The following is a 12,994-nucleotide window of genomic DNA, read 5'->3' on the forward strand; positions in this document are numbered from 1 at the left end:
CTCTAATTGGTCAAGGCCAGTGAAGACCAGGAACTTAATGGAGCCTGGAAAAATGCAGCAGGTCTGTGGTGGTGCTTTGAGCATTGTCAGTCTTTTGCAGTGGCATTCGTCAAGTCAAGTGATTAACATTGCTCATTTGCCATTGCAGACAGAGTCATTTTGACAGCAAATTACCACTGGATCAATAGCTCAGCTTGTCTTTGGCAATTCACGTAGTAGCATGAGACCTGTGACAACATGCCATGCTGCTGGCAGTGCTGCCTCCAAATCATGGAAGGAAGTGGGAGGTGGGGGAAGAACTGCTCACCGAAAAGTCAGTTCAGATTGGAAAGTTCTAGATGCTTTCACATCCCTCCAAGGCTCCTTTTATTTTTTTTCCAGACACTGGACAACACAACAGACTTGGCCTTGGGGTTCAGCCTAAACTGTACTTTCCATTTTTAATAAAATTAGTAATCCCATGCAAGTGTTGAAGCACATGCCTCAGCTTTGCTGTAATCCCCTGAGGAAAACATCCCTTCGGCATGGTCCCGGAGAAGTCGGGCGGTTGGTCGGTGTTGTGGCTTTGCTTCTTGCATCTACTTCCAGATGTCAGGAAATGCATCATTTTAAAATGGAGCTGGAGCTGTAGGAGTTCTGAGTTGAAAATGCAGAAAGAATTTTCCTGTAGTTATCAAACCAAAGTTGTTTTCAACTGGCCTGGTGCTAACATCACCCCTATGTGCTGCTCTCACTGACCTCAGTGACCGAGAGAAAAGCAGATCTTCTGTGCACTGCCACGAGCAGGAGGTCACCAGAGGTATTCCTGTCACCACACACAATTCACATCACCTGCATCATTTTTTAGACGTATAGGAAGGGTTCTGTGCATGGAAAACTATTCCCTGACAAAGGCTTCCCAACAAGAGCAGGATTCCTGGGATGGCAGCGCTATATTGGTCATCCATGGGCCTGACCTTCCCCAGATGTTGTTGGTGGCCAAGCAACATTTTGTTGCCACCTGTTGTTGATCAGAGAATCAAAGAATCACAGCATGGTTTGGCTTGGAAGGGACCCTAAAGCCCATCCAGTCCCATCCAGACACCTTCCACCATCCCAGGCTGCTCAGAGCCCCATCCAGCCTGGCCTTGGGCACTTCCAGGGATGGGGAGTCCTCAACCTCTGTCCCCAACAGCCCACAAAATGTAGCTTAGAGCAAGGACAGTGACGTGGCTTGGGCTTCACTTTTGACACCAAGTGAAAGCTACCACCTTCCTTGGCACTGAGACAAAAGCAGACACTTTCTTTCCACAGGTGAGCTCTGAAAGACAGAAGCTCCTCTGGTCCTCTGACTGTGCCTGTGCATTTCTTGCTGATTTGGGGTCTGTCAAACCTGTATCTGTGTGAGCTCCAGACAGGTCTCCTCTGACCCAGAGATCCTTGAAGATCATCTGATAGTGCAGCATGGGGCTGTTCAGCTGCAAAATGGCATTAAACACATTAAAAGTAGTGTAACTGTCTTCCAAAAATTGAACTAGTCTTCTTATTTGCTTCTGGGACCAATTCAGGATGTTTACTTGGATCTATAAACTCTCCTATAGATTAGATCTTGGTTGGGAAATGGACTACATTCCTTTCATGTGCTGTCTTAGCACTTGAGATCAGCAGACTTGCTTTTTCTAATGTGTTTGGGAAGCAGGAGCAATATTTTATCTCCTGTGGTATGCTGCTGGTATAGAAATGTTCAGGCTTATTAATTCTTCAGGACACAGGAAAGTCTTCATCACCTGTGTAGGCAGTCATGGGAAAGGACCCACTGCAATGACTCCATTGAACTCTTTCTTTCTTTTTTTTTTTCCTGAGGCAGCTGGAAAATATTAGTAATCTTCAGAGCCCATATACAGTACATATTGAGAGCCAGTAAATGATGCATATTATTGCAAATTCCTGTGCACTTCTGCATTTTATAAAACAGATAACTAAAATACTCACCTAGCCAGATCGGTTCCCCCAGGGATGCACATTTCCAAGCAGAGGACAAACCAAAAACACAGAACAGAACAGAAATGAGACAAATAGAATGGCTAAGTGTTTGAAACAAATGGTTTTAAGATCACTGAGTAAGGAGCATGACCTCCTTTTGCATCAGTCAAGGCAACTGTGAAACTTTGTGGAAGAAGCTCACCCCAAAACAGATGCTGGGCTATCTTAGGTAAATAAATTACCAAAAAATAATAATAAACCCCCCCCTACACTTTTTACAAAGCACAGCTGTGTAAATATTGCATGAGACAGGGGAGAGGGGGAGAGATGTAACATACACCCTTTTTTTATGCAGAAGTTCTGCTCTGGGCACTGTTTATTAACATTCCCAGTACAACCATCACTCCAGTGCCTAGCACACAGTGCAGCTACTGTACTCCCTGCACATGTTTGATCTTGGCTTTAGAGGAGAAAACAGGCTTTATTTTAAAGGAAACATTTTCACCCAAAGATAAAAGGTGCAAGGAAAGGTGTTAGGAGACAGGGAGACTTAAAGAATCATTGAATGGTTTGGGTTGGAAGGGACCTCTAAGCTCATCTTGTTCCACCCCCTACCATGGGCAGGGACACCTTCCACTATCCCAGCTTGCTCCAAGCCCCCTCCAAGCTGGCCTTGGACACTTCCAGAAGATGGTACAGGACTAGGTACGGGAAGAAGACCATATCTTATCTCTTTTTTCCAGTCTCTTTCCCACACCTTCTGCCACACTGACTTTAGATGTGCCCCTGCTTCTGCCCCAGGTGAGGAGCAATTCTCCCTAATTTCCTTGTGCTGGATGCCTACTGCAATTCTCCTGCTTCTCAACTGCCAGGTACAGCACATTCCAGCCTACAAAAACTGGCATCTGCCCACAGAGAGGAGCAAATGGCTCTTCTTAGCTAGACCAAAGGCTCACCTAATGCAGGTCGCTGTCTCTGACAAGAGCTGGTGCTGGACACTTAAGGAAAGGTAACAACAGCAGGAGAGGCATCCAGTGATGCTTTTCAGAGTACAGCCTCATGGATTTTGGCAGCAAACAGCTTGGTTTCACGAGCCAGAGGTTCTGTTCACATCTTTGTGTTTGGCTGCCTTCATTGAACTTTCCTTTCAGACATGTGCTTTTAACCCATGCTTTATTTTGGCCTCCACAACATCCCGTGGCAGAAAGTTCCAGTTTTACTCGGTGCTGCATAAGGAAGAACCACTTCTTTTGTCTGTTGCCTGATCATTTTGCTGGATGCTTCTTAGTGGCTTTCTTTTTCACTGCCAGAAGCAGTGAATAAATCATTCCCCAGTTACTTTCTTTACTTTCCTTCAAGTTAAGTGCTGCCCCAACACTTTGACCGCAGCAGTCAGCGAGCACAGGGAAGCACAGAAATCCATCTAGCAGCTTGTTAGCTCAGGTAACAATTTGGCTGAGTGGCTGCAGAGCCATCTTATACCTGCAGGAACATCTGTGTGCTGTGACAGCGGCTGTGTGTTCACCCAAAGTGGGTATTCTGTGACTTCCACCCCAGAGCTCACGGTGTGAATGCAGTGACCCCCCAGAGAGCCTAAAGAAGGGATGATGCTTAAGTTCTTTCAATTTCCAGCTCCAAAGAAACTTAAACCTCAGCAGTGTCTTCATCTAGCATGGCTACAGCTCTGTTCTGGTTCCATCTTGCTCAGGGAAGAGCTGGAGATCCACAACCTCCTCCACCTCTGCTTGTCCACACCACTCCAGCACAGCCCTACTGACATCATCCTTTCTGCTCTTCCCTTACATCAATGCCCGCTGCTATTTTTAGTGTGATACACACCAAAAAGCATAACATTAGAGATCCTCTTGCTAAAATTAGCTGGAAAATTATAGGCTGTTTTACTGTTTTGTGCATAGTCTTCATTTGCCTCAATAGGATTTGCATGCAGATCTTTGAACCCCCAAAAGCCGGACAACTGAGGTGGTACCTGCAGTCCTCAGCTTCAAGAGCAGCACTCTGGAAAAAAATGGGACTGTTTTATATCAGCAAGGGCTGGAGGCAAAGTCAGGTTCCACCTATAGGAGGGAAATACTTTTATTTAAAAAAAACATAAGGATTTACCATCAACGAGATTTGAAAAATATGAATGTATGGATTATCTTTCTTCGCATTTAGTGTTTTATTGCAGCAGCCCACGTTTGTCTCCAGGAGTATTATCCATGATGCAGCACACTAATGCACTACCTTGCTCTGAACAGGAGAAAGCACTTTGGATGTAGTCCAGATTTAACCCTGTCTTAGGGCTTGCTTTTACTTTTACCCAAAATAACAGCAAGTGGAAGTAAAGCATCATCCTGACTCTTCCTTGGGGAGTGGCCAATCCTGCGTGTGAGGGGCAGCTTTGAGTCAGAGGGTGATGCTCAGTCCCACTTGGTTCATGACTCCACTGCCTCACTCTGCCCTTTCAGCCCCTACAACCCACCTCTGTTCTCCATCCTTGAGTGAAAACCCCTCGGCCACACGTAGCCTAAACCTGCTTTGCAAGGAGCTGCTTCTGGCTGTCAGAGGGAAGGTTCAACATCTGACATCAGATTGATCCCTGAAAACACCCCTGTCATCCAGGCAGAATTGCAAATTCTGGCTGTTTGGAGGTTTTAAAAATTAAAAGATTCTCCCAAACAGCTGTGTTTCTTATGCAAATCCCCTGCCAAATGGTACCTTGTAAGTGTTAAAGAAATTGTTTGTCCTCTGTTAAAAAATGATCATTCCGAAACCCATTAATTTGGTGGGGGGGGAAGGGTTTTAGGAGGACAAAGCAGTCTTACAAAGTGCATTTCTCCCATGCCCTGTGAACTGTTGTGCTATTGTGGTTTTACAGTGCTATTTCTCCACTTTTGCTGGATTTTTCTCTTTAATGTTATGTGGAAAACCCTGAACAAAAACTGGCACTTAATTCTGAGTAAACAGTGGTAGTGACTGAATAGAAACTTGATGTCAAATATACAGCCACCCTGGGAAAGTCAAAATCCATTGCTTTCTCCTCTCTTCCAGTTGTGTCCTCCTTAAGCATATTATTCATAAAATTAGTGCTTTAAAAAGGCATCGAAACATTATTTTTCATATTCATAGCGTCACTTTAAAAAAAATGGTTAAAAATCGATTTGCTGGCCTCTTGGGGAAATGCTGTAATGTTTTTGGCTGTCTCCTACTTTCTGCTGCCAGCTAAAAGTACCATCTGGCTTGTTTAGGGCCCTTTTCCATATCAGGTGCTTCCAAAATTCTCCCCAACCAGAGGATTGTTTCGTTGGGTTGCTCTGCCTGCTGAGGCATGTGTCCTGGGCTGGGAATCCTACTGCTTCTGTTCCCTGCCATCTTGCTGACAGTGGTGTGTGTATGTTTGGGCACGGATCTTGCTGCCTCTCTCCCGAGGACATTTGCATCATTGTCAGCTGCACATATTAAATTGATATGCAGGGCTCAGAAACACGTATCCCATCTTTTGTCCCTTTGTTTGTGCAATTGTTGTGGTTTTAATTCTTCTTTGACACCTGGAATATCACAAAGCTGCTGATAATCTGTTGGCTACTAAGGGAAATGACATTGATAGAAGGATAATGTGTGTCAGACTTATATCTCGATAATTGCAGACACACCCCGAACCCTCGCAGCTCAGGGAATGAATATCCTAAATCCATTATTAATTTGGAGAGTCGCATGTGGCAGTTGGCTGTGGTGTCATCCTCTTGCTGCAAGAGTCACTTGCAAGGGATTTTAAGGCAGTTTTGGTTAATTCTGCATGGCTGTGTCGATTTATGCCTCGTACGAGTCGTTTTTGGTGCGTCCTTGCTGCCATTTCGCGGCAGCGTGAGGAGCTGTAACAAAATGGGGTTGATGTCCTAACTCCTCATGGAAGGAAGGCAGCTCCCCATGTGCCTTCTCCTGCCCAGGAATACCATCCCAACGAGCTGAGGACTGATGCTCTCTACGTGGTACCAGTTGACAGCAGTCGGCAGTGACACTTTCTCCTCAGGATTCTTTGTTTTTCAAATTTGCTGGTTTACTTGGAAATAGAAACCCACCCCTAAAGGATTTATGAGTAGATTTGAAGCACTGTAGTTGCAAAGTCTAGGCTTGATGTGATTGTGTGGGAACAGGAAGGGTGTTTTGGAGCAGCTACTGCCATAAGCTGTCTTGTCCTATTTCAAAAATGATCTGTGCCATACACTGCTGACTTTTCCTGTCCATCCATTAAAAAGTGAATTATGAAGAGTGCTGAGACAAACAGATAGGAGTTTAACCTTGTTAGTAAATATCAGGTAGCTGATATATACTGCTAGAATGTTACATCACAGCCTTGCTCTTCAATATAAGTTTATGAAATTATCTTGTTACTATATAAACTGCCTTGGCTGGGTACATTCTTCCAGAGGGTTATTGTTTGCTGGATGCTGGCACAGTAGCATGACTCCGAAGAGTCAGTTCACGATGTGGTGAATTTTAAAGACTTGGGAGATGGCCATATCTATTTTTCAGCAAAGGAATGAAAGCTTTTTTTTTTTTTTTCCCCCCTAAGGTATTAAAAGCTTCAAAAGATGTGCTGAAATGAAAAGGAAGTAATAGCTAAAGCCTGGATGGGAAGTAGTGCCTCAGAGTTGTTTATTTGCTTGTTTCTCCCAAAATCTTAATATTTTAAGTACAAGTTAATATTTTAAATCAAATAAACCTGTTCTGTGAACTAGTAAGATACTTGAACTATTATCACACATTATTCATTTATTTCTGTGTGAGTGCAATAAAAATTTTACAAGCTGTAATCTTGTTCTTTTAATAGAGAGAAAACTATGCAGAATATGTTGCTTAGAGTATTAGATAAGCTGCAGTATGTTAATCAAATATTTTCATGATATGAGGGCAGTTGAGAAAACAGTACAATTTTTGCTAATGGCACTGGTAAGTAAACGGATCTATCATTACATTGTCATGAAAAGTGACATTGAGCAGAAACACCCTGCCAATCCCTAGAAGATAAGCATTTAATGTAATTAGACAGACACTGTCTCCTTTGTTGAACGTAGCATTAATCACCCAGAGAAGTCCAACTTTATATGAAATGGCTTTTTCTGCTATGTCTTTGTATTAGAAAGCTTCTCACACGGTTTTGCCACGATGATATGTTTGAAGAAATGACTGCAACAGCTACACGGGTTTCCTCATGACACATTTCCTGCTGTTCTGTGTTCCATAATATTTAATTCTTTTTATTTAGCAGCGTTGCATTATATAGCTGCGACTTGTTCCTAAGTCTAGAAACCTACGTGCAGTTGGAGCTGAACCTCTTTGAACCAGTGTAATGCATTCAACTTGTGAAATAAAAAAGCAACACAGATAGCTTCCATTATGTTCTTCAGTCCTTCCTCTGTGGTGTTAGCACAGGTTCATTGTTATGGCATAAGCAAAATGTTTTTTGCCTCAAATGCTAGTCCATAATATCACACACAAATAAAAGAAAAAGAAAAAGAAAAAGAACTTCTTTTTATGAAAATCTCATTGTTAAATGGATGAAAAATGTTGCCCCCTTCCAGAATTCATTGGCACTACATTTTTTTTTTCCTCCCTTTTTTTTTTTTCTTTTTTTTTTTCCCCTCTCTCTGTTGCTTGTAATTTGTACTGTGAAACGCTGTCTGGTTATGAACTGGTATCAATTTGAGTCAGTGCACAGCTGTGTCTTCCCACCTTCTCAGTGGTGCCGAGGGCTTTGAAGGGAAAGAAAAGGGTTTAGTCAGAGATGACAGCAAACTTCACCGGGTAACAGGTGGAGGTCAAGTCGGTTTATTTGTTGGGCTGAACAGAGTGCAGAGATGAAAAATCTTTGCCATAATAAGGTTTAGGAAGAAAATGCTGACTAGTCTAAGCTTTGATTCCAGCTGACAGATCCTTTTCTAGTGTTCATTACTTGATTTCACAGTTCAGGCAATTTTAAGAGGCTTAAAATTATGTTTCTGCTCTCCTCTATAAAACTTTTCGATCACTTTCTAATTTTTGCTTTAAGTAAAGTTATAGGGACTCCCTGATATATCACTCCTGCCTGTAGACTCTTACAAAGTCAATTTGCCATCAAAAATGAAAGGATAAGCCTTTTTTTTTTGATCCCTGCTTTTACCAATTCTTTTAATAAATGAAGTAAAAAAATTCACATGTAGGCACCGATTTGACTAGAAAATTAAAACTTTCTAAAACCCCCCTGAAAAGTGGATAGTAAACTAAGCAGGATGCTGAAGAAGCCAGTGTTCCTGTCTGGGAATATGGGATTTCTGTGTTAGTGAAGCCCAGAGCGCCGAGTTCCAGTTGCCGAGTGCCGGCGAGCCGTGCTCCGTCCCGAAAGGGAGCCACAGCCAGGCCCTGGAGAATCAGAGCAGAACGTGCTGACATTGTGTGGCAGTGCTGGGACTGGGGTGACCTGTCAGCATCGCTGCACACACAAAGGGATTTCACTGGGCCGAGCTGCCAGGCTTTGGGTCTCTCCGAGTGCAGCCTCCTGCCCTTCCCTGTGCCAGCTGCTGGGAGGGACACGGAGGCATTTCTCCTCTCCCACCCTTTTTCTTCCACCACCACCACCTGCTTCCTACCTGCTGGAGTGGGCAGAATAGGATTATCTTTAGCCATTTGCTAAAATCTTCCCCCTCAGACTTTCTATTACTTCTGCATTCATTCTTTGCAGGAAGAGGAAACTCACTGGTCAAACCCTTGGACACCAGAATAGTTGCATGCAGTTTCCCAGGGAGCCAGATAGCTCTAAAGCTTCCCAGTGAGTGACAGTTTCTCTCTTCTATTCTTCTGAAACATGTGTTTTACACATATACTGAAAAATGTTAATATCAATTTACAGCCAGATTCTTGCTTTTTTTTCTTTTTTTTTTTTTTTTAAGAAAGATTTTAAAAATCAAATATCCCAAAGTATTTACACTTAGAGCACCTCAGCACACATGTCATTTTTTTTACGTAGGAAAAAGTGTTGGATGCTCTTAAACACAAAACATCATTGGGCTTGAAAGCTGTTAGCTCATTCTGAGTTAGTGGCAAGAACGCTGGACTTGCCAGCACCAAACTGTGAAACCTTTTCTGTGTGACTGGTAGAAATCTCATGGGGGTAGAAATCAAAAAAAAAAAAAGAGGGGAGGGGAGGGGGGGGTGTAAATCTGTGCATTTGGATTCGAGCAGCTTCGATACCATGATATAAACTTTGTCCTAGAAGTCCTTGAATCACAAATCATTGGGAGAGTGTTTTGGAGAATTATCACTGTATGCTTTCCCTGGTCTTTTACTCTTTTCTAGGCGTCCATTAGTTCCCACTGTCAGGGAGAGGATTCTGGACTAGGTGGATCCCTGTAATCTGATTTGGCATGGCTATTTTTCTGTGTTCCTAAGCTCATGAGATCAAGTTATGTAGGATTATTTCATAATGCCAGAGCAGCAGTTTCTGAGGTTGGACAAAGCTATCTAGCAAAAGTGTCTGATAAAAGAAAAATCCTATCCCATACTGTAGCTTTCTTGGTCCAGTGAAGCAGCATCCTCACGCACACAAATCTTGTAAAGTTGCTTCTGATAGCTCCCTGTGTCCCTTGGTTTTTGTAAGCTAAAGTGCCATTTTCCTTTTTACAGCTTAATTGAACCTAAATGCACCCATTTTCTGCAATGTGGTATTTTGGTAATTTCGCTATTTGCTCGTAACTTTTCCCTTAAGCAAACTGAAAGCTTCCCCTTTATCACTTCACTGGGCCAAGATTTCACACAGTATCCTGCTTGCTACAAAATATGATAGTGTTCTCTCTCACCTTGTTTCTTTTTTCTTCTTTTACTTTCTTTTATAAAATCAGGATATCTAAGAAACCCCGAACACCGCGGAGCACTTCATGGTGGGTGTGCTTATTCAAACAATGCCAATGCTCTTGTTCTCGGTGCACAGACTTTTTGTGTTGGTTGGGGGGGATGTCCCAGGTGTTCCCTCTTGTGTGGATTCTCCGGTGTCTAGTAAGGACAGAGCTCATGCCAAGCACTTTGCCAGAGTGCCAGCGCTGGAGGGAGCACTCACATGTCACCTCTGCCCTTGCCGTGCCTCTTTTCGTGGAATTTGCAGGGGGATTTCCCCTGGGAGCCCTCTGCCTCTCTGTCAGGTGTGTTTTCACCTGTTCAGTGGGTGACAGAGGGGCTGGGCAGCTCCCAGGAGCAGACCTGCAGGCAGCAGGGCCATCCAGGCTCCTCTGGAAACGATGCCAAAGCCAAGCTGCCGTGCTCTGCCTTTCCTCGGGGAATCCTGTAGCCACTGGGAATGCAGAGAAGGGAGGCTGATCTCACCTGTCTGATACCACCTGTGGGGAAGTGGTTTCAGTCTCTCTGCCTGGGAGCTGCTGGTGGCAGGTCCCCAGTGGCATTCCAGTGTGCAGCTGGAAATGGGCATTCCCAGGAAGGAGCACAGCAGCTGTAGGTCAGCTACAAATTGTTTGTGGTGTTACGGAGAGTTCGGTCCCGTGACTGTCACACCCGGGCAGTCAGAGGGTGGAAACACAAAGAACCACTGGATAGCAAAACATAACAGTTCCATGAGTACACTCTCAACCTGCCAAATTATAAATCCTTTGGTACAATGCACACGAGTTCACTTTGCAATTCTTTCTTCCTTTGGAATAACCTATAAACTCTTCACCTCAAATTGTGCAGAAATCAGGTGGCTTTACAGTCCGTGGTAAATCACCTGGGCTATTTTCAATCCTGGCCACAGCTCTTTCATTAATTAAAACACATGTTCAGTGGCAGTGTACACCGATTAAATCTTCAAAACCAATATTAGCACCAAACTTAGTCTTGTCATCATAAAAGTCATTTGAAAACATCACATGCAGTAACTGAGGTCACAAGTCGAGAAAATCTGCATATTTACCCATCTCCATCTCATGCCTGGGGTGTTTAGCAGCCATCATTGTTACATATAGCCTGGGTAGCCAATGATGGTTTGATGACATGCAAATAACGAGCAAATGATTTTTAAGAAAATTAAATAAATAAATAAAACCCAAAAAATTTGACTCCATCCTCTTCAGTTACTAAAATTCCCTTTAGTATCACTTGCAATTTAGGATCCATATGCATCTCAGGAAGATATAGTTGAAACATAAATCTATTCTGGGTCTTTTACTTGCAAAAATATCATACCTCAGCTATAATCATATGCAAAGACTTTTTAGAGGGCTTTGTAAATGCCATCCAAATTTATGATGGCATTTTTTGCCTTGCAGCTATAGATGTTCCATCCCCAAAGCACCCACATAAAGGTATATTCTCCTATGGATGGCTGCAGTTTGTCCCTGCTGCTATATCTAATCTGCCAAGTGTGCTGAAAAACTCTCAAGTAGCATTTGAAATGAAACAAATGTAGTCATGAATTTTAGACAAGATGTCTAAAGACGTCATTAGAAATTTTTTTTTTTCTTCTTGCAATATATATTTATACAATGGAAAATGATGCCTAAGCTGACATTAACTCAAAGGGAAAATTGAACTGTTATCCTGCTGTTTATTCCTCTTCTTATTAAAGTTTTTAAATATATAACTCATGAAATTATGTTTTGAAGAAATTGGTAAGATGTTGAGTACTAGTTTATTAGTTATTGAAAGAACTGCTTGGGTGGCAGAGCAGGAATGAAGCCTAACTTAAGTGATCTAAAACAATCCAGATGATGCTGTAAACACAGACACAAACAGACAAGGTAATACACTCCATGAGAACGTTGTACCAAACAATTTAGGCAGACTTTCAGGGGTAGGATTTTAAAATAATTGTGAATGTTGTAGTGCTTGGCTTTAAAATTCTGTAGGTAAGGTTGTCCATCATTATAAACTGGTATATCTCCTTCATAAATGGATCAGTGCTCATTTGCAAAGGAGAAGTTTCAACCTTCTTTTTCCCTAAGTGACATCAGAATTTTGATTCTAACTTGAATTATCATTTTTGGCTAAAAATTGCTGAGGAGTCCAAAAGCATTTAAAACCTAAAGCCATTGAATCCATTTAATGCGCCTTTGGCACCTCTCTCTCTCAGTCCTTTTTGAACATTCTGGTCCTCATTTTAATCAATCTCTTTTTATTAAGTTCTTTGGCTCATTTACTTGTACGTGCATTTGCTTTATTTTATTTGGAACATTTCTTTTGTAGTGTCTTGAAAAAGAGTTGTGACATTTCTTTTGGATGGCTTCTTAAGTATCTGGCAGTCACCTATGATACGATGTTGATGGGTATGGATAGATTAGCTCTGTTTTCCTGATGATCTGTCAGATGTCGAGTTCTGAGGAGACTGGATGTGTGTGTTGGTGATGCATATGCAGCAGTTTGATAAGTGGATAGAGGGGGAGCTTTCATTTTTCTTCTGTAAAATCACTGTTTATTAAGCTGGATTTAGCCTTGTGAAGCGAGGTACTCCGCTGGCAGGTAGTTAATCAGTGATCATGGTAACTCCGGCTGCAACCAGGGGAGCCAGTACCCATTCAGAACGTAGAAACTAAAGAGCACTTCATTAGGATGAGTGAATTTCCATCTGTGTTGTATTTTGTGTATACTGGAGCAATTAATACAGTAAACTGATGGATGGCAGTCAGTGTGATCGTATCTCGGCTGATGACAAAGTTTGCTCAGCACTAAATAGAACAGACTTACTATGACTGGCAGGAGCGTAGCCGTCAACATTTCAAGAAGCTTGAAATTAGGAATTCCCCAGGAGGAAAAAAAAAAAAAAATAGCAGCTGATCAGCATTTCTGTTGATACTGATTTCAGTGGAATTGCTGGAATAATTCACACACGAGGATGAAAATTCCTTGAAAAAATGCTTCCCATATATCAGTTTTTTTCTTCGACAGCCGACTTGTTTTTCTGCATCATCTGTTTGTTCTGCATGTTGTCGAGTTCATGGTCCACCTGGTAATACCTGAGCTTCCGTGATTCCTTTTCCTAGTGTGCCTTGGGAAGGAGGATCCAGACCATGTT

General features: G+C 42.5%; 1 protein-coding gene across 10 annotated transcripts in view; it reads left to right on the plus strand.

Moving 5' to 3' along the window:
* NFIA (nuclear factor I A) overlaps nt 1-12,994 on the plus strand; it is a 250,083-nt gene that overhangs the window by 178,868 nt on the left and 58,221 nt on the right. For 4 of the 10 annotated variants that reach the window (XM_069023557.1, XM_069023548.1, XM_069023547.1 and 1 more), the window contains 2 exons: nt 8,681-8,767; nt 9,837-9,875. The exons of 5 other annotated variants lie outside the window; for them this stretch is intronic. In XM_069023557.1, the coding sequence (XP_068879658.1) occupies nt 8,681-8,767; nt 9,837-9,875 (126 nt within the window). The remainder of the gene's footprint in view (nt 1-8,680; nt 8,768-9,836; nt 9,876-12,994) is intronic. One more of the 10 variants, XM_069023550.1, reaches the window with a different exon arrangement.

Source organism: Aphelocoma coerulescens, chromosome 8 (assembly GCF_041296385.1).
Source record: "Aphelocoma coerulescens isolate FSJ_1873_10779 chromosome 8, UR_Acoe_1.0, whole genome shotgun sequence".
In the NCBI taxonomy this organism is placed as follows: Eukaryota; Metazoa; Chordata; class Aves; order Passeriformes; family Corvidae; genus Aphelocoma; species Aphelocoma coerulescens.